Here is a 23,006-nt window from a genome sequence, read left to right as displayed (position 1 = left end):
TCAAAGTGCAAATAAGTGGATAAAGCAGCCGAGGAGGGCTGGTAAAGAAGCTTCCTACATACAATGTTAGAAGTCTCTAGGGCAGGATAGGACAACTGTGTCCTGAAGAGCACGAACAACAAGGAAGGTGGGTTTAAACCGGTGCTAGGAGCATCTCAACAAGACAAACGTTAAATCTAAAGATGAATCTTGGAAAACTTTGCTGAATCCTTCATCCCTGCGATGGAGCAGTCCCGCAGAAGAAGAGCTACGCCTTAAGGCTACGATGATGGACCAGAGAAATTCAACACATGAAGCTGTTTGGAGCAGTCCGTCATTAGCACGTTGACTCACGAGATCTAGGGAGTACCTCACTCTGCAAGTGCTGCATCCGCAGTTTGGGCACAAACCTGACCTCTCTTGTCACGGCAGCGAACCGGACAGATGAACCTTCGCAACAGGATAGGCAAAAATAATTGTGTTTAATGAAAAAGCCAATCACGTAGTTGAATTTGAAACAAAATACCTACATGGTAAAAAGAATGTTTTGCTTTTTAAAGAATTTATAAGGGGGGGAAAAAAAATCTCCAATAAGTAAATTGTTAATTGGAAAGGAAAGGAACATGCAGTGAATTAATGAACGTGCACATTGGTTTATCGGGGGGTCACTTCATTTTTGATGATTGTGGATCTTGATGATTGCGGCCATACATTTGAAAGAGAAAAAACCAAGAGCCCATGGTACTGCTCTTGCTGAAAGCTGTTTGGTCTTCAGCACCCAGGGCCTTCACTCAGGGTGGAAAGAGCTCTGGTTCCCCACGGCACCGCTCTTTCGTGTGGTTTGGAGACGCACTGAGCAGGAATCGGGGGTTTCTTATTCAGCGGGTGGGGAGAAGAAACGGTCTGGGCCAGGGAGAAAATCCGAGTGATGCTGGTGATACCAACGTGCTTTGGGGTTTTCCTGGGGGTGGTTAATGAGACCCCAGGCGTGGGCCGCGGTGCCCAAACTCGCCGTGCCCTGGCTGGGGAACACAACCAGCCCCAGCTGCAGTGCGAGACCTGGAAGACCGCAGACCTCACAAAACGCCGCTGTGAGGTCACCCTGCGGTGAAGGGCTCCCCAGGGGACCAGTTTACTGTCCGCCCTTCCAGCACTGGCGGTTATTTCGGGCAGCGTGTGGGCACGTGAGGGCATTGCAGCAATTTGGGTTCATGATTTCAGCCAGGAGAAATACTCTGCATCTTCCTTCCCCCCCAAAACCCCACGGGATTTGTGGCATTAGCTCCCTTTTGGAAGTTTGCTGTCGGTACTGCTTGCATTTAGCCCCTGCAGGGACACCAGCCAGCCTGACTGCTAGAAAGGGCGATGGAGCACTGGGTGCTGCTCTGCTCGGATGGCCACAGTGGAGGTGAGCCACAGGTGTGTGCTGCCCGCGCCCCATTTCCAGCCAGGGCTTCTGCCTGCAGCTCCTCCAGAAAGCAGGCTCCTCCCTTCCTTTATGCCAGGAAAAAAGCTCCCTTTCCTATTTGGGCCTTTTTTCCTCCTTTTGACACCCTCTGTACTTCCCACGTTGCCCCCTCAGCGTGACTCCCCGCCCTCGGGGACACTGCAGAAGGGCACAGCCTCCCCGAGGCCACAGGAGATGTGGCAGGAGGCGATGGATGGAGACCACCTCCCCTCCCTTGCGAAGAGCAGGGCATCTTCCCCAACACTGTGGTGCGGGGGGGCCACAGAGTCAAATTCCTGCTCGTGGGGACAGACGCGCTCGGCAGCTGGCTGAGCACCACGGCGTGGGGCTGGGCGGTAGCGAGAGCCAGCGTACGGCCCCAGTGGCGCAGCCACGCTCCACCCGCCTGCCGCCACATCGGCTGATCCACCCCGGGTCAGAAACGGCAGAGCCGTGAGGAGCCCCGTTAGTGAATGGTTCAGCACCCCACCGTGCTGCCCGTGAGCTCGGACGGGACCCGCACCCCCGTGAGCACCCACCAATGGCTCCCACCCGCTGGGCCACGCTGGATTCAGCCCTCCCTTTCCCCACTGTGCCCACAGTAAACAGCGCTTAACTTTACTGCATCCACCATTACGGCCTGTGTCGTAGGTGGGCGGGGGGAAGCTGGCCCCGTGGGCCTTCGGTACCCTACACCAAGCTATAACAAAATTCAGATTTTCTATATCCTAATGTTTCGTAACGCAGGAAGACATGAATCCCAAAGACTTGGCTTTTCAGGGCCTGTTTTGTCTCAGGGAAATGACAAAGCTAATTCTCCTTAAAGCGCACAAATCCCTTATGCCACCAGAGCAAAGGTCTCCTGGGAAGGGCTCAGCACTTCTCAATGTCCCTTTCCCTCTTTCCTCCTGAAAGTGCAGGTCACCAGAGTGGGAAGAAATCCTGGCTTTGGAGCACAAACAGAGTTATGAAGACGACAGATTTTAAATGTGAAATTAATGTAGGTTGTTACTATCTTTAACAAGCCCTTTACCTCCTTTCTAAGAAGCCTGGTTTGGAAAAAATGAATTATTGGCAGGGTAGTACCCTCCTTCCAAGCACTATGTTGCTTCTACCAGAGCACATGCCCTAAGGTAGCATGGGAAAGGTTATGTGTCCTGCCCCAAGAGAATTTCCCTTAAGCAAAAGAAATCCTTTTTCCAGTTATTTCTAGCACTGCCAAGTGGGGGAAAACCCACAGCGTGTGTGTGTGCACTGGTGCAGAGGACAGCCCCGGGCACCCACGAGGCTGATGGCTCCCGAGACCCCCGGGGTTCACACCAAAGTGGGGGGTCAACAAACGCTTTAAACCTCGTTAAACTAAAATTGCTGCTGAAAGGGGTGCTACAGTCCTCTGCCAGGCTGCCCTACCTCAGGCAACGTAAGCATTCATGCAGCTTTGTCATGGAACTGCTGCACAACTTCAGCTGGGACCCAACCATCCGCCCAACACGCAGCCAGGGCAGCTTGCGCAGGACAGCATCAGGCTGAGCTTTCTGCGTCTCCAAGGATGGAGACCCCACCACCCCACCGCATCCCCGCTGCAGCCTGTGACCACTCATCACAGAAGATTCCACCACCCCCCCATAACTCACCAGAATTTGTTGCAACCCGGGTCCTTTGAGAGGTGGGGAAGGTACCAGGTTACAGAGCATGAGGAACCACACCCGACCCTGGTTCAGAGAGCATCCAAGCACTGTTCCTAGCCTGAAACCTGGACAACTCCAAGCCGAGGAATTAAAGATGGCAAGTGTCTGGGATTCCAGCCTTGTTTCTGTTTTATTCCCTGGTTGCCTCAGAAAAAGGCCCTACAAACAGCAGGAGAAAAAGCAAACGAAAGAGCAAAGCCACAAACTCTCCTGCTTTCTGCTCCTATCAGCTGAAGAGGCTGCACGAAATCCTGCACTGCCTGCGTGCAGAGCTTGGGGCAGGCGGGGAGCCGAGACAGGCCAGCGAGGGCCTGGACTGCGGGCAAAGCCGCCCAAGGTACAGCCCATGCTATAAAGGAGCAGACAGACCCGTAACCGTTTGTGGGCAAAACCTTGTGGGTTCTGCAGGGAACCGCAATTTCCAGGGACCCTTGGGTCAGGCTTTGGTCACTTTTGCTTTAGGAATAAGTGTCCAGCTCCTCCCTCCACACTGACGGTCACGGTTTGGGATGTACTGTAAAATTGGTGTCTGCCATGGCTGTTTCATCTGGTAAAAGCTAATTTTATTTTTTTTGTGTGTGTGTCATGCTTTTCCTTATTTCACTACAGCTGGTCTTCAACCTCCGGGGCCCTCAAGTCACCGGAGCAATGTACCCGCATTTCATCAGGGAACAACGGACGAAAGCGGATCTTCTCAGAAATCCTAAACGCACCGGTCAGCCCGAACTCCTCTACCTGCACATCCCCCCTCCAGCAGTCACTTACCCTCCGCTAAACTGCCAGCCCAGCCTTTCTCCAAAGATCCTGGCAACTCCCTTGGTGCCATCGAGCATCTCCCTCCCGCCCACGAGCTCATTGTAAAATTACAGAGTTGTTGCTTCATTAAACGCTTCAGACAGCAGGACCACGGTGGAAAACAGACGTGATTTGCAGTTTCTTCTGGCTGGCCTTGATGCCGACCTGGCCTTTTGGATCTTGCAAGGGCAGGCTAGGAGACGTCTCCTTTCCCAGGGTCCACCTTTGTGAAGTTTTACCTGCTTTACTAGTAGGTCCTTTAACGGAAGCAGAGCAGATATGAAATTGAAGTCTTGTCAAAGCAGCAGTTTGTTGTTAAATCACGTGCAGATAGAGGTGATTTCTGAAGATCCCACTGCTAACACAGTGTACATTTTATGCTTCACAAGCAGTAGGAGATACGTTCCTAGAGCATGACTCTGCTGTGTGCCAAGAGGCAGCACTGAAGACACAGCCCAAGCCACACTCCTGGCTTAAGCCAGAGCAAAGGTTTAGTTTTACCAAACCAGCTCAGAATTGCTCTGCATCCAAGTAGCCTTCAACTACAGCTGCTTAGGAATTGCAGTGCCTTGTATACTGGAAAAATAACACATTACTTGCATATACTTTAGAATAAACATTACTACAGGTGCTCCCCTCCTCCCATTCAATTTGGGATGGAATTTATTTGGAGACTCCAGTTTTCCTCTTTACAGAGGCTCCAGCTCATTCAGCACCTGGTGTGTCTGACACAGCAGCAGACAATTCCCCACTGCAGCCAGCTTCACCCTCCTGCTGCGCTGGCTTCTTCCTACAAAGGACTCGGGCAGATCCCGGTAAATAATCCGGACCCCATCCAATGCATTTTAGCAGCCCAGCTAGCGCATGTACCATACTCTCTCCTACACACCCCTTAGAAGTAGTAGCAGAACTACTTTTTTTCCTCCCCCAATTCTTGCAGTGCACACCACTTTGGAGTCCTGCTCACTATAGCAGAGCTCCAGCCATGAAGTTTTCCTCTGGCTGCAAGTACCCTGTAAAAATAAGTTATTTGCAAAACTCAAGAGACACTGGCAAGAAAAAAGTTGATCAAGTACTGTCACCGCTTTGTGGAGGAGGAAAACATACCTCGCACACTTTTCTGAGACCAAGGCTCATACAGCTCAGCATCTTGGGAGGAATTTGATCCCTTTTCCCTTTGGAAAAAATGGACTAAATTAACATTCATGACTTTTTTTTCCCAGGACACTCTGTTAGGGCTGAAGTAAACCGCAATCGTAATGCTGCTGTTAGTAGGGCTTTTAGTAATAACCTCAGTCAGCTCAAGCATTCTCATTACCAGGATAATTTCACTTCACTTCTAATAGAGCTTTCCAGAGCCTGAAAGACCACACGTCATCCCTTGCGCTGTGCCGCCCCAAGGGAAAATCCAGCCTTTGCTGGAAATAGAACAAGGTTTTCCCAGGATCTTTGGAGAACTTCGGTTCTACCCACACCCCCAGCTGTACCACTGTAACAGCCAGCCAGAGCTTTCAGGTGTGAGAACCAAGTGTCAAGCGCTATGAAGCACAACGATTTCAAGCATCAAGCCCGAAACACACAGGGACCTCTCCAGAGGTTAAATAGGTAAATGCGCTATAGCTGAGCTTAGGTTCCTTGCATCCGCATGGGATGAGCTCCCCAAGACGGTGTTTGCAAGGCCTTCCTTAAGAGTATTGCCAAAAAAAGCTCATTTTGAATCAGCAAAGATAAACCTTTTGCTCCCTCCTCACCTTGCTTCGACAGCCGTACTTGCGTCCCTACCCCAATCCATGCCATCTATAAAGGGCAGGGACACCTCTGACAGGTTTGCTGTCCCAAGTAAGCAAGTTGCCTTTCCTTCAGGAAGGTGCTATCAGTAGGGCATGTCATGCTCCTTTAGTCTATGTGCAGCAGCTCTTCACCAGCAGGTTAAGCTGGCACTCCTGCGGGGTGCAGTTACTAGCAGAAGCAGCCAGAATATTCACTGCTGAAGAAGTTCTGTGGCTCAGCCAGATTTTAGGATCCATTTCTTGACAAGCAGTGGCACTTGATTTACAGAACGCCCATGCAAATGGAAATACCAACACTGAAACTCCTTTTTTCTTTCAGAGAACACACCAGGACCTGGAGCGTATGATATAGAGAGGGGCTATAACGCTTGCTTACCCCGCTCCCCCAGTATCACCATTCAAGGAATCAGGAGACCCAAGAAACATGAGACCGGGCCCTTTACAACTCTCTGAAACACAGAGGGCCACAGGATTGCACCCATAATCGAGGGACCTGCTCCTCTTCAGTGAGGAAATAAAGCACAAAATGAATTCAGCTCAAGAACGAGAATGTGCGTACTTGTCCTGGTCACCAGCAGAAAATCCAGTACCTCCTCTGCTTCAAGGCAGGAGAAAAAGCTGAGCAAAGAATCCCATCTGTTCTACAACAGAAAACCCACGATGCCACCTAGGCCAGAGGTTCCTCCCAATAATGACAGGCTAGAGGTAAGGCCAAGCTACACACAGCCAGGCACACGAAAGCTGTTCTCCCCTGGCTCCCGCGGTCCCTGGGAATGCCGACTGAACAGCCACACCTTGGATTTCATTTCAAACAAGGCCTAGTCGGAGCCCTCCCACCCCACAAGCACTTGCAGCTACTCTAGCACAGGGTTGCGAGGCCAGCAGCCTGCAAAGTTATTTTCAAACCTCAGCACGCATTGGTGTGCTGGCTGCAGTGGTTCAGGGGAAGCCGGAGCTGCTACTACAGCACTTGCCCTAATGACGGGCAACACCTCCTGCTCCCAGAGCTGCACACGTGGCACCGGCAAGAACAGCGCTCCCAGAAAGCTTTGCACTGGCCCCAAGTTAGCGATGCTTGCTCTTTACCGGAGCGCTGGCTTGAGGCGACTCCCGCTGCTCTAAGCTCAGTGTTGCCGCAAGCAAATGATTTCAGGGCAGCAAATGGGAAACGAGCATCTTCCAGCTTAAAAGTTCGTGTAAGAACCATCACCTCGGTTGATGCAGAGGGCAGGTGGTCCCCAGCCAAAACCCGCTGTTCATGCAGCACGGGGCAAGGACAAATTAAGCCAGGAGCACTGTTTGCACACAGCTGGGTCTTTTATTAAGTATTTAAGGTGCTACAAAAAAAACCTTAAGGAGCCTTCATACGGCAACTTCTTTCCTGCAGTCTTAGCTCTGTTGAAAGAAGCAAATACAGCTCATTAGTAGAGAGCCTTTTAGTAAACAGTCTAATACAGCAAGTTTCAGAGATGGATACTTACAGCTGGGCACTCGATTGCACCATTATTGATGTCATCAATGATATCATGTGGGTGCCTGCCGTCGATGCTGCAGCCCACAGACTGGGCAGTTCCAAGAATCTCCTTGATCGTCCCTGCAGTGGGAAGACACAGCGCTTTACCACAGGAAGAACTTTGAAAAAACACGTAGAGAACTCAATTCCTCGCCGCCCTCAGCTGTCCCTCCCTCCCTTTGGGGCTCGCAGGCTGTAGCCATGGGGTTCACAAGGGGGACAGCAAGCCACTTTAGCCACGTCTGGCAGACTCGTTTCCAGGGAATGTGCCAGAAAGCACCACAGCTGCTGCCACGTGCCGTTCGCCATCCTGTACTGCCTTCACCAGAAGGCACGAGGCCGGCTCACACAGCCAGCACAAGGCGGTTCCTGTGGTGCTCAGTGCCCGAGTGGCCAAGCTGCACGAGGAGCTCCGCCACCACACCACAGCTGTGGGGTCCTCCCCGGAACCAGACCAGCCCCTGGTGCAGGCGCTCAGAGCAAGCAGAGGGAGGACTCCGCGACCCCAGCACTTACCCGAGAGCTCTCGAGCCAGGGATCTGTGCCGCATCTGCCGCGCAATGTTCACTATCTCATCAAAGCTGACACTGCCACTGTGCTTAACTGTGAAGGAAAGCAATAGCACCGGTAACTTCACGTAAACACAGGGCACTTCCACTCCCCCGTGCTTCGTTAGAGGAGCACCACTCCCAGCGCTCGGACCGCATGGAAACCGGAGAGTTTACAGCTACAGCGATCAGTACGCCTGTTCCCAGACTTCGGCACAGAGTTACCCACAAGAAGAATAACTCTGTTTCCTAAGTTGGCATTTTCTGTCAGCTCACCTCTGGACTGTGCCAGTCAATGCATTGCAAGACAGGTACAGTGGCGGGTGGCTGTTCTACCCCGTCCTCCAAGAAACCGAACCCTGCTGGCGTACAACCTGTTGCCTGTACTCTGACATTTAAGGAATCCCCGCTGCCCAGGATACAGCCCCGTGGCACTCGCTTGCCAGTTTATGCTGAATAATCCAAGAGGCAGGTGCCTATTCCCCTCTGAGCACCAAACCACATTCAGAACTAAAGCTAGATGAAAACTTACTGTTTTTCTGCTTCTTTCTGTCACGAGGAGGCTCTTTCAGAGCTTTGATGATCAGAGCTGAGGCAGAAGGAACAACCTCAATCTAAATAAAAAGAGATTAGTTTTCCCCCCCCTCCAAGCAGAATTAAGCAGCCAACGAAAACACTCCACGGAGCAGTCAGTGCCTGGAAAGCTACCGCCAGAGCACTGCTGTTTTGGTTACTTCACTAGTACGCGAGGCTTTTTTTGTGACGCAGAAACTTGTTCCCAGCCTTTCGGCACAGGCCTCCCCACAGCCAGAGGAGGACTGCTTCCTGGGCTGGGGCTTCCTCTCAGCTCACCACTGGAACATACCAGCCACGGAATTCAGGACAGGTACAGTGGCAGGTGGCTACAGAACTAGGTAAGGAGGTTTCTTGTAACTTCTACATCACTTGAAATAGTTTTTTCCCCCCAGTCAGATGTTCTGTAGAAGGAACAATTTTATCTGCAACAGGCCGAGAGATCAACTTCTGCACGTGAGCAGATCTTTTCCCGTCGCTCACAGACTGGGAGCCTTTGGCCTGGCAAGCCCCAGGCTTCATACAGAGACACCCGGCGCCGGCTTTGAGCCAGAGGCGCTCAGAAGGCTCACGCGGGTGTTTTAAGGTCTTTCCCAGAAGACCCCCACACAGTTTATTGTGTGGAACTCATTTTATCCACCTCGGAAGGATGAAGGGCTGAGTCAACCCTGCCAGGGTTTAAGCTTGTGGTTCGAGCAAGCAGAGCCCGTTCGTGCTTGACGCTTGCACCACGAAGCCCCCCCTTTCGGCATTTAGTACCTGAGCTTGCCTGTTCTGGATGGTGAGCTTCACCGTGATCCGCAGCCCCTTCCAGTCACCCGTGGCCTTGGCGATGTCATCACCGACCTTCTTGGGAGACTGAGAAGGCAAGACACATCACGGTCGCAGAAAGCGTGGCTCGGGTCAAAGCGGCATACCCCCGCGCTGTGCCGCACCCCACACACGCCACCGCCACCGCTTCTCTCGCCGCACACACCCTCCCCTCGCTCCCGGCCGAACGGCGGGGCGGGGGCAGCCGCCCGCCGCTGAAGCGGGCGCCCCCCGGGACGCGCTGCCGCCCCCCGCCTGCGGCCCCACCTGCCTGCCCCGTCCCTCGCCCAAGCGACCGCGCTCCCGGCGCGGGGGAAGCCCCGCCGACCCCCGCCTCGACCCCCCCCCCCCCCCCCCCCACCGCCCCAGGAGCCGCCCGCCGCCTCACCTCGCCCCCCCCCCCGCCCGCCGCCCCGTCTCCCCCTCCCGCCCCGCCCGGTGCCGCGGTACGTACCAGACCGAGGGGGCCGATCTTGGGGGCCAGAGCGGAGGTGGCGCCGACCTCCCCGCCGGTGCAGCGCAGGTACACTGCGGGCACAGCAACGCGCGTCAGCCCCGCTCCGCCGGGCCCGGCCCGGCCCGCCCTGGCGGCAGGGGCCCGGCCGCTCCCCCCCCCCCCGCCCCCCGGCCCGGCACGTACCGACTTTGATCTCGTTGGGGTCGAACTTGGGGGGCATGGCGGCGGCGCCGGGCGCGGATGGCGGCGGATGGCGGCAGACGCGGGGCGCTGCGGCCTGGCGGGGCGGCGGAGAGGCGGCGGGCGGCGCGCGGGGACGGGATATACCCGCCGAGATCTCGCGAGAGGGCGGGGGCGCGCGGGCCCCGCCTCCGCCCGGAGTGGGCGGTGGGCGGGCGCCCTTCCCGCCTGGGGGCGCACGAGCGCTGCGGGAGGCTGCGCAGAACTCTATGGTCGGAGCGAGGCGCTCTGGCGGCTTTTCTCGATGGTCCTCGTGGCCGGCGGGTCACGTGATCCCTGCAGGGGGTGGGCGGGGAGGCGTCGTATCATGGCGGCGGGGAGCGGTGAGCGAGGCCGGGCCGGGCCGGGGGGGGGATCGGCCCTCGGGGCCTCGGCAGCGTGTGCGCGGCTCTCCTCCCCCTCAGCGCGGAGACGCGGGGCCTGGCGGGGCCGGGTTTCGCGGCGGATCGGCGGCGACCTCTGCCCCTCCCGGGTGTGGGTGCGAGATCCCTCGGGCTGCGCCCGGGCCCCCTCAGCGGGGCGAGGGCGGGCGCAGGGCTCCGTGCAGGCGCTTCTGCTGCCTCCGCAGAGGCGACCGGGGTTTTGGGAGCCGGTGGTGCCCGAAGCTGCAGGTGCGTTTGCGGCAGGAGGAGGCGCTGCCCTTGCTCACTGTTGCTGCTTTCCTCAGGTGTCGGGGCCGGTGCTGGCAGCGCTCGGGCCTTCAGGCACAGAACGGCTCCATTCTGGCCGATAAGAGTAAAGAAGAGGAGGACCGAGAAAGATAGCCTTTGGAAACTGTGTGAAACCTGGGAGGGGGACGCTGGAGGGAATCCCTAAAGAGAAGAAGAAGAGGAGAATAGTGACAACAAGGGAGAGAAAGGACTGAGAGGCAGAGCTGGAGCTGGTGAAGAAAAGAGGAGATTTGTTTCAGGCGTTGCCGGGGGAGGACCTTGACAGGATTGAGCAGAGCCTGGTTATTACAGGGGTGTGGTACAGCTCTTATGACAGCTCTCCAGCACAAAGAGCAATCGTGCTGTGGGGGAGTGAGTTACAAAGCTGCAGTTCGCCTTCCGTCTCCTTCCTGAATCTTGTTCCAGTGCATGCTGGGCTGCAGGGCTTGCCGCTACCACTGCTAGTCGCTTGATAACCTTCCTCTCAGTGAGCGGGACCTGCTGCCCGAGAGATGTTTGGTGACAGCTCTGTCCTTCGTGACTAGGCAGCGTCTCTGCAGGAGCCCCACTCAGATCCAGATGCTGACTCACTGCTGCACTGCTGTGCTCCTGAGCATGTTTTCCCGGAGAAAATAAAATCTCTCTTCCTTCCAGACCCCCATCTTGTTTGTTAGAGTGACATGCCTTATTTAGGATGCCCAAAATGTTTCAAAAATTGGGGGGTTTGGTGTGGGTTTTTATATAGCCCTGTTGCTGTTTCGCCTTGATTACATCTGTTTGTAAAATTAGGGTTTTGTTTTTATTTTACTCTCAGCATCCAACCAGCTGCAGACTGTAAAACACACAGTGGACGTTCCCTACCTTTTCTCGCCCTGTGCCTGCTGCTTCGGCAGGCAGGGCGGGTGCCTGCAAAGACCAGCTGCTGCCATCCGTAGGGACGCGGGATTTGCAATTCATGGATGCTCACTTACTGCAGGGTGGATGCTGTCCCAGGCACTTACACACAGTTCTTTCAATAACTTAATAAATAAAAATTACATCATATAAAATACGGTCACATGGCAAAGGCCCTTCTCGTTATTGACTGCTGAGTGCTAGTCTCACTTTAAACTGATGATGGTCAGCAGAGCGCACAAAGCCAATGTCGGAGAGAGGCGCAGCTTTGCTGTTGCAGATTTGACATGTCTTTTCACTAAGGCAAGTTTTGACATTCAAGGCTGTTCAATCCATTTAACAAGTCTCTGGTCCTTCATCTTTTGAACCCTGATACAACTCTTTCCCGATTCAACTGTCTGTCCTTCAGCCTTCACGTCTTTGTATTTTCTTGGGTGAAATTTTAACGATTTTCCATTATCCACTTGACTAATAAAAGGTATCTGAAAGGTAAGACATGACAAGGGGGTGCATAAGTGCTCGGCAAAGAGTTGAACGTGTTCAGAAAAAGTTATGGATATCTTGCTGCAGGCACCCTTGTCCTTCTGGTTTCTCATCTTTAAATTTCTCTCTTTTGTTTCTGTCCGTGATGGCTGACCCTTGCTTATGGCTCTTGATTGCTTTCCTGCATTTCCAAACTGTAGCTCCTGGCAATGAACTTCCCTTCTTGCTTCATCTTCTGAATTTTTGCTCTTGCCTCCCCTCCTGGGGGGAGGCGAATCTGAGGGGCATTTCCATAGTCTGAACTTGTTAAAAAGACAGCAAAGTGGGATGGCAGGGAAAGAGCCATGAAACTGTTAGGGTTTGATTCTAACGCACAGAATGAGTTTGTTTGTAGCCACCTCCTGCTGTGTCTCAGCTTGTTCCGGCAGAGTGGTACGACGGCAGTACAGCGAAACGGGGGACATCTTTGCCTCCTTGTTTCTGGAGTGAAATGAAGGGTAGTTGCTTGGATGCATTTAGACTGAAGTTATATTTTGCTTTTACACTAAGGATTTATCTACATAAAGCTCTGTTTAGTTTGTGGCAGAGATCTCCATGCACGAGGAACATCTCTGGCTGTACCCTGTGACTACATGCTTTTCAGTATAGTTTGAGACCAACTTGTAGACACTGAGCTGGCAGAACCATCTTCTTTATGTACAACACATGAGCTTCACTGAGCGCTGAATTAACTGCGTTGTATAGCTGTGCCATTTACTGGTAAACTGGTGAAGTTTTGACTCTTTCGTATTGTTTTTAAAATTGCTTATTAAAACAATGTTTAAAAAAGTCATTGCAAGGTGAAACTTCCAATGCAAGCTTCATAGCGTGTATCTCAGTTTGGACTTTTGGCAGCTGTAGCTCCTGCCTGGGCCCACCCTCTTTGCCGTGCAGTGCTGATCATGGTTCTTGAGGTTCCTCGTGTACCCCAAGGCTTCTTGTCCAGCCAGTTCAAGTCCCCCCCTTTTGGGCTCACTGTTGCTCTTCTGCTCTTCTCTCACCTTACCCCCCAGTCTTACCACCCAGCCGGATTCAGTCCCACCTGCATCAGCTCCCTTTGTGAGTCCTTGTTCACCACTTGGACTCCTCCTGCATTGCCAGTTTTTGCCCCCTGCTCTCATGCAGCCTCAGATGAACCCCTTTTCCTCCTTGATTTTATTGCTCAGCTGGTCCCTGTCCCTCTTTTCCCAGCATCCCAACTGGTACCCATCTAATTACCAGCTGGTCTCCCCACTTCTTGTCCAGACTTAGCTTTCTGCCTGTCCCACAAAATCTGCCAACGCACTCTGTGTTCTCCCCTGCTGGCTCAGTCATCTTCCGGAGATGACTCTGGTTTCTGTTACCCCTTCACCCACCTCCAGTTCTGATTTCACGAGGCATCTTACTGCGATCCACTCTTTCCTCTTTCTGGTTCAACTTCTCTTCCCTTTACACTTCAATCAGTCTTTGCATACAGTTCAGTTGAATTAACAGAAAAACATTCCCCAGCTCTTAGTCCTGTAGTGACTCGGAACAACCGTTTTGGGGAAGGTCTGGCTGCCCTGTAGGCCCAGGATGGAGTGCAGCAATCTGTCCTGGAGACGCACAGCCTGGGAGAAGCTCCCACATGCCTGGGAGGGCAATAGCTCACCCCGGCACGTGGCTGGGGCAGCAGCGATCGGCTCTGGTTTGTAGTCAGAGTTTTTTTGAAGCTAGGTGCTTTTAGCATTGCAGGCAGTTATTAAGACTACTAGAAATTGATTTGGCTTTATTTTATTAAAAGTCTGACTTTAAGCTATTGGGTGTTTAAGCAGAATCTTTTCGTCTCACTGTGTGACTAAAATGGGTAAAGACTCTGCTTCTGCCTAGAAAGCAAATGAATCAAGTGTTTTGTTAACTTGAGACAACCCCTAAAGCTGAGAAGCAAAGTTTAGCTTGGGCATCCTGATGCCGGTGTCTGTCTGGGGTCCCCGTGACGTCCCGGGAAGCTGGGACGGGCTGTGTGACGTGCCAGAGGAGGCTCTGCTGTACTCAGTAGTCATCAAGTCCCTTTCAAACAGTTGTCTGTATTTTGAACTGCGGGGTCTTGTTTATTCTCACCTGCCTGGAAAGGGAAGGCAGCTGTGTTGCTCTCAGGATTAGGAGTTTTTCACATTTCTAGCCTAGCTTTATTCTAGAGCATTTTACATTTGCTTGTTATTGTGCCAGAATTGACTTTGAGTTTAAATAGTTTGGGTTTTGTCCCTGGTGCTTGATGTCTTGATACAGTTACAGCCTTTTTAGTTCCTATCCTAGAGCGGACCCTGCGTTTTCCTGATCACTCAATAGCCTTTCTCTGTACATGTTCCAGCTTGACTTAATTTATCTTGCACAGGGGTGACCAAGACAATCAACCCCTCTCAGAGACACAGCAGTGCTTTTGCGGCTCGTGTTAACACTTCCACCGTGGAGGTGTGCTGGAATCTGCCTGTTTGATCAAGCCAGAGAAGGGCTTAAACAAAGACAATTGCCGAGACAGTGATTTTTTTCTTTTTTCCTTTTTTTTCCCCACTTATTAGAGCATAGTTCTGTACTCCAGGCTCCCCAGCAAACGCATACTCCAGGAGCGCTCTGCCTTTATTTACGCTGATCATTTGTGCCACTGAGACGGAGCTATAGTCAAAACTAAAGATGCCACTCTTCTTCCGCAAGAAGAAACCCAGTGATGACGCTCGAAAGCGCCTTGAATACCAAATGTGCCTGGTAAGCAATGCCGAGGTCTTTTCTGTTCTCTGTGTCTAGTCCTGGATGCCAGGTGAATCGGTGCCTCCTCTGTGTTACCAGTGACCGTGTTACTGATCTCACCAAGACAGCAGGTCATCTTCCTAATGTACATCAGAGAATTCCTGCTCTCCCCGTCTCCCTTTGCCCTCCCATCCACAGGTCCCCTTCGTGCCACTTCCATCCCTCTCTGCTGCTGTGGTTCCACGTAACGTCCTCCACCCCACCCCACCTCCTGCCAGCCTGCACCTGGGACACCATCCCTCCTTTCTCCTCCATGCCCCTTCACTCTTACAGATCTCCCAGTTTGCTTTTCCTACCAAGGAACCTGTGACATCCCCTTTCCCATCATACTTGGCGTTTTTGTGCCCCTCCTTTGCTTCTCACTATTATTTTGTTTCTTCCTGTCATTCAGAGGATTAACTTGCAAGATGCTGCTGTTTGTTTTCCTGGACTAGGATTTGGCCAGGATCCTCTGGGGTTGATCCTCAGCAGGTTGCTGTCATGCCAGCGAGGTAGGCAGAACTACCTGCCTTACAGCAGCCGCAGATTTAGAGTTGGCTTTCTCAAAGCAATCATCTTTTGAATTATTTCACCTATTCTGCCGTGGGAGCTGTGGACCAGCGCTGGCATAGGGGATCTACTGTGCTCTACCCCAGAGGCACCTGCATTTTAAAAATGACAAAATTATGCCTGTTGGATGTCAGTAAGGTATTTTGGAAAGGAAGGCTTTGTTATGTCCCAATAATTAAACCAGCTTTACTGAATTTATTCAGTTGGTAGGGTTTCTGTCCAGCTCCTGTGGGGCTGGGGAGGGATAGCTTAATCTGTTCTAGGATTAGTTCTGTATTGCATATGCTTAGTTTAGAGTCAGACATCCAGTTCCGAAGACTTAACAGAAGCACTAACACAAGCAGGTTTTATTGCCTCATGCAGTATCTTTTATTTAAGAAAATAATTCCCGAGATGCAATGCTGCTCACAGTGAGGCTTGTCCAGTTTCATTGCTGTTAGCGGCTGCATTGGATGTGGCGGATTTGAACATGGAAAACCACTTTTGTCCAGAAGCTTGCTTATTCTTACACAGCACAGTTGCCTCTGCAGGTCCCATGGAAGCAAAATGTAATAGTAGGTTATTTTGGTTCCTGTGCACAGCCAGAAGAAGGGTGGTCGGCTGGGTGAGACATGCCAGTGACACAGCAGGCTCTTTACGGGCTAGGACGGCACTGCTGTTGTTCCTAGGAAGTGCCTCTCTTGGGAACCCATCATTTCCTTTGCATATGCTTTCAGTTAAAATTGCAGAATTAGGATGTGCTTTGGTGCTTTGTGCAGAAATTAATTTATTGCACCAAAAGGGTTTTTCTGCAGTTTGGTTTCCTGGTTCCTTTTGCTTGCTGCAGTTGTAGCAACACACCCTTTGCTCTTGGCGTTGTCACTGAATTACGTAGCTGCAGCTACAGTTCTAGAGAACCGTAATTGCATTTTCTAGGGAGGGACCAGCTGAGTAGTTTAGTCAATATGCAGCAAGAGGCCATTTATTTCTGCATGGTCTGATTCTCTGGATGCCTATCTTCTCTCTCCAGGCAAAAGAAGCTGGTGCTGATGACATTCTTGACATATCCAAATGTGAACTCTCAGAGGTATGTTCTCTGCAACTTCCAGTATTAGCTCACAGGTCTGAGTTCCCTGTCTGCTTCTTGTTACCAACTGTCAGATTTAGTATCATGTCTATGAGCCTTGAGACAGAAATGGCCTTGTCACTGGACTGCTTCTTGCTGTCTGCTGAACTCTGGCTTTCAGGTGGGGGCTTCTTCCCCTTTTTTTTGTGGGAGGTTGCCTGTCCTACCTGATGCTTCCACAACATTTCTGTCCCAGGATTCCTTTTTCATTTGACAAGATGGGAAGGGCAGGGTGGGCTCATACCCTCCACCAGTACCTTGGGTAGGACCCTAGTTTGGGACCTCATGGCCTAATTTTGCTAGTCATGAGGGAATTTGTTTGCCAAAGGCTGACTGTTTCTAATCTTAGAGCTACAAAGTCTGCCACCCGCGCTTATTTTTCTGTATAAGTGAAAATCCCTGGTTCCAGGCTGCTGGTTAAGGATGGAAATCTCACTTCCAGCTTGGCTTCTTTTATGGCAGCCAACTAAATTAGAAACAAGCTGTCTGCTGGAGTGTGAGTGGTTAGTGACAGATTGCCAGGCTTTCAGAGCAGACACAGATTTTCATTCTGGCAGCCAGGCAATCCTGTTAAGCAGAAGCCCATTTCTATTTCACTTTCAGTTTTTATTCGTTGTCTCGTGTTTCTAAAATGTTGGTACCTGTGTAACCTTTTGTCACAGGATGCCTTTGCCAAGCAAGCTAATAGGTATTGCACTGCTCTTTGGGGAGAGATTTGGGACCATCCTGGAGAGGATAGCTGTCTGCTGTGCAGTATGAAATGGCTTTGCTGAGACTTTGGGATGTTTTGTTCCGAGATCGGAAGCCAACAGCATCTTGTGTGTAGGTTTGCGAGCTGTGTGGGACAGTCTGCGAGCCAGTCTGGGTAAAAGGGTGGCAGACAGAGGATGCACACTGAGCCAGCTCCGTTCGTAGCCGCAGCTGGTCTTGGATCCCCAGCTGCTCGTTTTGCATCGGTACCATAAAACTCTGTCTTGCTGTTTCTTTTTAGCCTTTGTTGTTTCAATAAATAACGTGAGCCATCAGTTTGGTCTTAAAATTAACTCTGGACAACAGTTTGGCTGATGCTGGTTCCATGCTGCAGAGCAGGTCACAGCGCTCAGAGCCTTGGCTGGCATGGGCTGGATTTGCTGGAATATCCCTTTTCTGACTGCCCTTCTCGCGCAGAGCCTAGCAGATACGAGGACACTGAGTCCTGCCTGTTGCTCACCTTTCTCACTTAGCCCACTGCAGCGTGTTTGCCGAGGTTGCAAAACCACAGAATACATTTGTATGATGACTAACTGAAAATATGCCTGAACTCTTGAGTCATCTGCACATTGAATATTAAATCATGCGAGACTTGAACTTCTGCCTAAGCCTCAGTCTGTTCTGTGCTATGCGTGACACTCTCATATTGTGGAGAGCCGTTGCAAGCTGTTTAAATGGAAGCTAACCAGGGAGTACTGGCATCCTGGGCCAAACCAGGGGCCAGTAATTTTAAGCATCATTTGCGTTTTCATTAAAGTTAATTATTCACACTTTACAGGTGGATACTGTAGAAGTGCTTACAAAGATAGTATCTTGAGAAGTCTGACACAACTATTTTTTAATTATTTTTAGGTTCCTTATGGGGCCTTTGCAACTTGTAAAGTCTTGCAAAAAAAGGTAATGTTGCAATCAGAAATTATTAGATAATTCTGTTATTATGCTTGAGTATTATTGTTGTGTTTGAAATGACTTCATTTATGTGGTTGTTTATGTGTTGCTTCAGAAGAAGTTTGCTTGTAATGAATTTGGCCACTTGTATGATACTACATAGAGAGCAATTTGTGTAGGACTAATCGTGTCTGTGTGCTTTAGAGCTAACCTCTGTCATGAAAGATGAGATGATTGTTTCTATCTTAGCCTATATAATGATATTTCTCATGTAAGAAACTAGGCTCTTGTTCATAGAATCACAGAATCATAGAATGGTTTGGGTTGGAAGGGACCTCTAAAGGTCACCTAGTGCAACCCCCCTGCCGTGGGCAGGGGCATCTTCAACTAGATCAGGTTGCTCAGAGCCCCGTCCAACCTGACCTTGAATGTTGCCAGGCATGGGGCATCCACCACCTCTCTGGGCAACCTGGGCCAGTGCTTCACCACCCTCAGCGTAAAAAATTTCTTCCTTATATCTAGTCTAAATCTACCCCCTTTAGTTTAAAGCCGTTCCCCCTTGTCCTGTTGCAACAGGCCCTGCTAAAAAGTTTGCCGCCATCTTTTTTATAAGCCCCCTTTAAGTACTGATAGGCTGCAAGAAGGTCTCCCCGAAGCCTTCTCTTCTCTAGGCTGAACAACCCCACCTCTCTCAGCCTTTCTTCACAGGAGAGGTGTTCCATCCCCCTGATCATTTTTGTGGCCCTCCTCTGGACCCGCGCCAACAGGTCCGTGTCTTTCCTGTGCTGAGGGCTCCAGAGCTGGAGGCAGTGCTCCAGGGGGGGTCTCACCAGAGCAGAGCAGAGGGGCAGAATCCCCTCCCTTGACCTGCTGGCCACGCTTCTTGTGATGCAGCCCAGGATACAATTGGCCTTCTGGGCTGGGAGCGCACATTGCTGGCTCATGTCCAGCTTTTCATCCCCCAGTACCCCCAAGTCCTTCTCGGCAGGGCTGCTCTCCATCCCTTCATCACCCAGCCTGTATTGAGACCGGGGGTTGCCCCGACCCAGGTGCAGGACCTTGCACTTGGCCTTGTTAAACCTCATGAGGTTCACACGGGCCCACTTCTTGAGCTTGTCCAGGTCCCTCTGGATGGCATCCCGTCCCTCTGGCGTGTCGACCGCACCACTCAGCTTGGTGTCATCTGCAAACTCGCTGAAGGTGCACTCGATCCCACCGTCTATGCCACTGATGAAGATATTAAACAGTACCGGTCCCAATACAGACCCCTGCGGGACGCCACTCGTCACCAACCTCCATCTGGACATTGAGCCCTTGACCACTACCCTCTGGATGCAACCATCTAACCAATTCCTCACCCACCGGACAGTCCACCCATCAAATCCATACCGCTCCAGTTTAGAGAGAAGGATGTTGTGGGGGACCGTGTCAAAGGCCTTACAGAGGTCCAGATAGACGACATCTGTAGCCCTTCCCGTGTTGTTTAGATCTCATGTTAAATGTTTGACCTTCTGTGAAAATCCATTTACTATTTTAATATTTTATATGATACTGAATAAGATACTGAGCTCTTATACAATTAAGTCTCAACAAATGTGCTTGTTCTAGACAGCAGTATCTCTTGTGTTCATGTTTCAATGGGATTTTTCCTCCTCAGGTGCTGATTCTTCATACGAATAATCTGACATCTTTAGTTCCAAAGTCCTGCAGCCTTCTGAGTCTCATAACTGTGAAGGTAATTGTGATTCTTAACAGTTAATCTGCAGCCTATTTGCTTTGCATTCTAGCTGCATTAAAACACACGAGCCCAAATAAATCCCTTCTGTCCGACTGTCATCGCCAAGAATCAGTAACGAGATGTGAAACCTGCCTTTCCTAGGTTTACCTCCCAGGTAGACAGGTAGTGGTCACTGAGTGGTTTGTATAAAATCATAATCAGTCTCAGGACTCATTTATCCTCTTCACAATCCCACACCTTTCCCCTCAACAGCCTCTCACTGTGGTGGTCAGTCTCAGCAGAAAGGCTGAGTGTGTTGTGGGGTGGATCATCTCTCTCCTACACCGGTGGGTCATTTGAATGTGAATGAAACTGGTGATGGGTGACCATGTGTGATGGGGTTGTATCACCGTACCTGTCATATAAATGCTGAGGGCTTTCAGCTCCACCACCCTCATGTTCTGGTTCCGCGAGAGGCAGAGTCACGCCAGCAGCTCACTTCTCCCCATAGAGGGAGGTCTCCTAGGCATAGTCCTGCCCTCTCCCTGTGCCAGCACTGGTGTTGGAGCAGTTCAGCTTCCATGGAGCAGTTCAGCTCACTGATCCTACAGAAAATGTCTTTTTGTGCCAGGCTGGCTCCATGGAGACGATTTATCCAGTTGGCTCATGCAGTTTGGTGGAAGAGCTCCTTTGGTGTCACTGTTCTCCTTAGTCTTCTGTTTGTTTATCGGTGTATAGAGGCTGGGGTTTTCAAAAGACCTGCAAGAGTTAAGTGCCTATGTCTCCTTGAAAACTTAAGCCACTTTTCGAAACCCCGTTGAAAGGGAAGTAATTTTCATTGCTAGATAATTCATGACCTTTCATTGTTGCATGTGACTTTTTTTTCCCAACCTTGTTTGGTGAAATCATCTACTCTTCCAGGTTCTAGACCTGCACGACAACCAACTGGCATCGATTCCTGCTGATATTGGTCAGCTGACATCTCTTCAGGTAAAAGATTTGCAGCTGCGTCCCAAGTGTCTGTAAAGGGCATGTTACAGGACAGCACAAATATGGGGTTACTGCTATTTGTTTTATAATTAATCACAACTTAAATGATCGTCCTCAGAATGTCAGATCTATCTCATTGACTTGACTGTTGCTGTTGAACTGGCTTGTTGGAAAGGGAGAGCAGGAGAAGAGTAGGAGAGGAGTAGGCATGCTGCTTTATACAGTCCCAGCTTAGCGCAAGGGCTGTCAGTCTAAATGGCTCACACTGCCAAGCAAGTGCTGTAAGCAAGTAGAGCTGGAGCTTCCATTCCCATTGATTTCCCCAAATATTCAGATTTTACCATTCTCCCTGGTGTGATTACGTTGAGAACTCAGTACAGCGTGTCGTAGTGCATGCTGAGGGTCCCCTCTGCTGGGGGTGCAGCTTTAGGTTCAGTCACCGCTCCCCTGTGCGAGCGGGTTGGGGGAGCGCTGCTCTGGAGGAGAGGACACTCTGCTTCCCGGTTCATGCATCTGGGTTCAGCACCTACTGCTGCTGTTGGTTGTGAATAGGGTTTCTCACTGCATGTGGTAGCTAGATGTACCCTGTATCCAGGGCTTCTGGAAATTGATTTTTCTTTTTTAACCCAGGAAGTATTGTCTAAAACCAATTTCAAGTTGTCCTTCTGGGCCTGAAAGTAGTCCCAACAGCATAGATGTGTAGAAGACCTGAGACTTGTATAAAGAATATCTTTAATATCTTTTCTGTTAATACTTCAGGTCCTAAACCTTGAAAGGAATCTTTTAAAATGTCTTCCACAATCTGTAGGAGACCTTGCCCAGCTCCAGATGCTCAATGTGAAAGGTATGGCACATGTTTCTTGTCGGTGCTCTGGGCAAAGCACCAGTTATTATCTGGGTCGTGTTGGGCTGCATTAGTAATTATTCCTTTCAACCAAAGCAAGCACCGAGTGGTTTACACTATGAATGCTAAGGAAGAACACAGGAAAGATTTGAATTCAAATAGTTGGCAAGGCAGGAGAAATCATCTAAGGAGAAAATGGGTCAAACTTGGTCCATATGATGTTTTCATTCAGCCCATTGCCTTTTCTCAAAGGAGAGGTTGTTGGGTCATCGTGCCTGATCTCAACAGCTGAAAGCTTATTTGTGTGCCTGCACGTGGCCAGCATTTGAGAGTCCGAGCTGCCTCATTCCGGTGGCGAGGAGTGCCGAGAGGGCTTGGGGGCACACGTCTTCCTCCGGGAGCGTGAGACCCACCTCGAGCTGGGAGCGCTGTGTGTGCCCTGCAACAGGAGTCCCAGGCCAGGGTTTGTCCCCCTCTGGATAATGATTTAGACCAACCTAAGAAATCTGTCTATGCAGATTCAAGTGTAAGGAAAATAGTAGGTCTTTGGCAGAAGCAGTTCAGTAAAGCAAGCAGAGCAGTCAGCCTGGATAAATTGAGTTACAGAGCAAGTCCACCGACACCCGGAGCTCGGTCCTGGGAGCCAGTGTAACCTCACCAGGTTTGCACAGCCCTAACACACAGGTCACAACCATACCTCTTTTCAAGACTCCTGGGCCGGATACACAGTGCCATAAATTTGGGAGAAAAAGGAGACTTTGTTAGAGGGAGCTGTTGCTGAAACAGGGAAGAAAACGGAGGGTGAGGAACTTGGCAGTGCAGCTCAGTTCATTGCCATATCTGTCTGCAGCACCTGGCCTCTGACCCTAGGTGTGCAGTCCCACACTCAGTCCCTTTTCTCCCATTTCTGGTACTTGCACCGAAGGGAAGAAAACTCTTGTTATGGACTTGTGCACTTGGGCTGTGTGCAAGTAGATGTTAATCCCCATTTGCCTTGGTTGGCAATGGCAGTCTTTGGAGTCCTCGTGTGACCCATGACAGTCCCGTCCCTGTAGTAGAGTATAGAAAATGAGTCATGCGTTATGTTTATGGTTTGGTGTTCCAACAGATGAACTTGCTGGGTCCTGCTTTGGAAAGGTTACATGGTACTAAATGGCTTTTCTCTCTCTCTAGGTAACAAGCTGAAGGAGCTGCCTGCTACTGTGAGCGGCTTGCGGAGTTTGCGCACTCTGGATATCAGTGAAAACATGCTGCAAGAACTGCCGCGGGTGCTGGCTCACATCCACACGCTGGAGGTACGCACCCAGCCAACCGTGTCTGTTTCTCCCCTTCGCAGGCTGCAGGCTCCTTCCCTTCCTACTTGCTCAATATGATAATAAATTTAGCATAGAAAGTGAATTTTTAGGGCTTGGGCAGGACCCGCTGTGGGGGATTGTAACAAGGCTACATGCGGTTCATGGTGTCCAAAATAGCTTTTGCGTACCCTTCCTGCTT

At 51.0% G+C, this 23,006-nt stretch overlaps 2 protein-coding genes and 2 non-coding genes across 5 annotated transcripts in view; 1 reads left to right on the top strand and 3 right to left on the bottom strand.

Moving 5' to 3' along the window:
• Nucleotides 1–6,997: 6,997 nt before the first annotated feature.
• RPL12 (ribosomal protein L12) lies at nucleotides 6,998–9,895 on the bottom strand. The gene is made up of 7 exons (XM_076355437.1): nucleotides 9,784–9,895; nucleotides 9,598–9,671; nucleotides 9,093–9,191; nucleotides 8,293–8,374; nucleotides 7,729–7,815; nucleotides 7,181–7,293; nucleotides 6,998–7,094 (listed from the first exon to the last, which is right to left on the bottom strand). The coding sequence occupies exons 1-7, from the start codon at nucleotides 9,818–9,820 to the stop codon at nucleotides 7,089–7,091; spliced, it is 498 nt and encodes a 165-aa protein (XP_076211552.1). The 5' UTR covers nucleotides 9,821–9,895; the 3' UTR covers nucleotides 6,998–7,088.
• Nucleotides 7,956–8,084, bottom strand: LOC143168875 (small nucleolar RNA SNORA65). The gene has a single exon (XR_012996792.1). It is a non-coding gene; the product is annotated as a small nucleolar RNA SNORA65 (small nucleolar RNA).
• On the bottom strand, nucleotides 8,531–8,659 carry LOC143168876 (small nucleolar RNA SNORA65). Its single transcript, XR_012996793.1, has one exon. It is a non-coding gene; the product is annotated as a small nucleolar RNA SNORA65 (small nucleolar RNA).
• A 237-nt stretch (nucleotides 9,896–10,132) lies between the features above and the next one.
• Nucleotides 10,133–23,006, top strand: part of LRSAM1 (leucine rich repeat and sterile alpha motif containing 1) — a 32,685-nt gene continuing 19,811 nt past the window's right edge. For both annotated transcript variants that reach the window (XM_076355116.1, XM_076355114.1), the window contains exons 1-8: nucleotides 10,133–10,163; nucleotides 14,444–14,627; nucleotides 16,228–16,284; nucleotides 17,926–17,970; nucleotides 19,619–19,696; nucleotides 20,600–20,668; nucleotides 21,428–21,512; nucleotides 22,686–22,807. In XM_076355116.1, coding sequence (XP_076211231.1) covers nucleotides 14,556–14,627; nucleotides 16,228–16,284; nucleotides 17,926–17,970; nucleotides 19,619–19,696; nucleotides 20,600–20,668; nucleotides 21,428–21,512; nucleotides 22,686–22,807 — 528 coding nt within the window. In that variant the 5' untranslated portion in view covers nucleotides 10,133–10,163; nucleotides 14,444–14,555. The remainder of the gene's footprint in view (nucleotides 10,164–14,443; nucleotides 14,628–16,227; nucleotides 16,285–17,925; nucleotides 17,971–19,618; nucleotides 19,697–20,599; nucleotides 20,669–21,427; nucleotides 21,513–22,685; nucleotides 22,808–23,006) is intronic.

This window comes from Aptenodytes patagonicus, chromosome 18 (assembly GCF_965638725.1).
Source record: "Aptenodytes patagonicus chromosome 18, bAptPat1.pri.cur, whole genome shotgun sequence".
Classification (NCBI taxonomy): Eukaryota; Metazoa; Chordata; class Aves; order Sphenisciformes; family Spheniscidae; genus Aptenodytes; species Aptenodytes patagonicus.
This window is presented reverse-complemented; position numbering and strand designations above follow the sequence as displayed.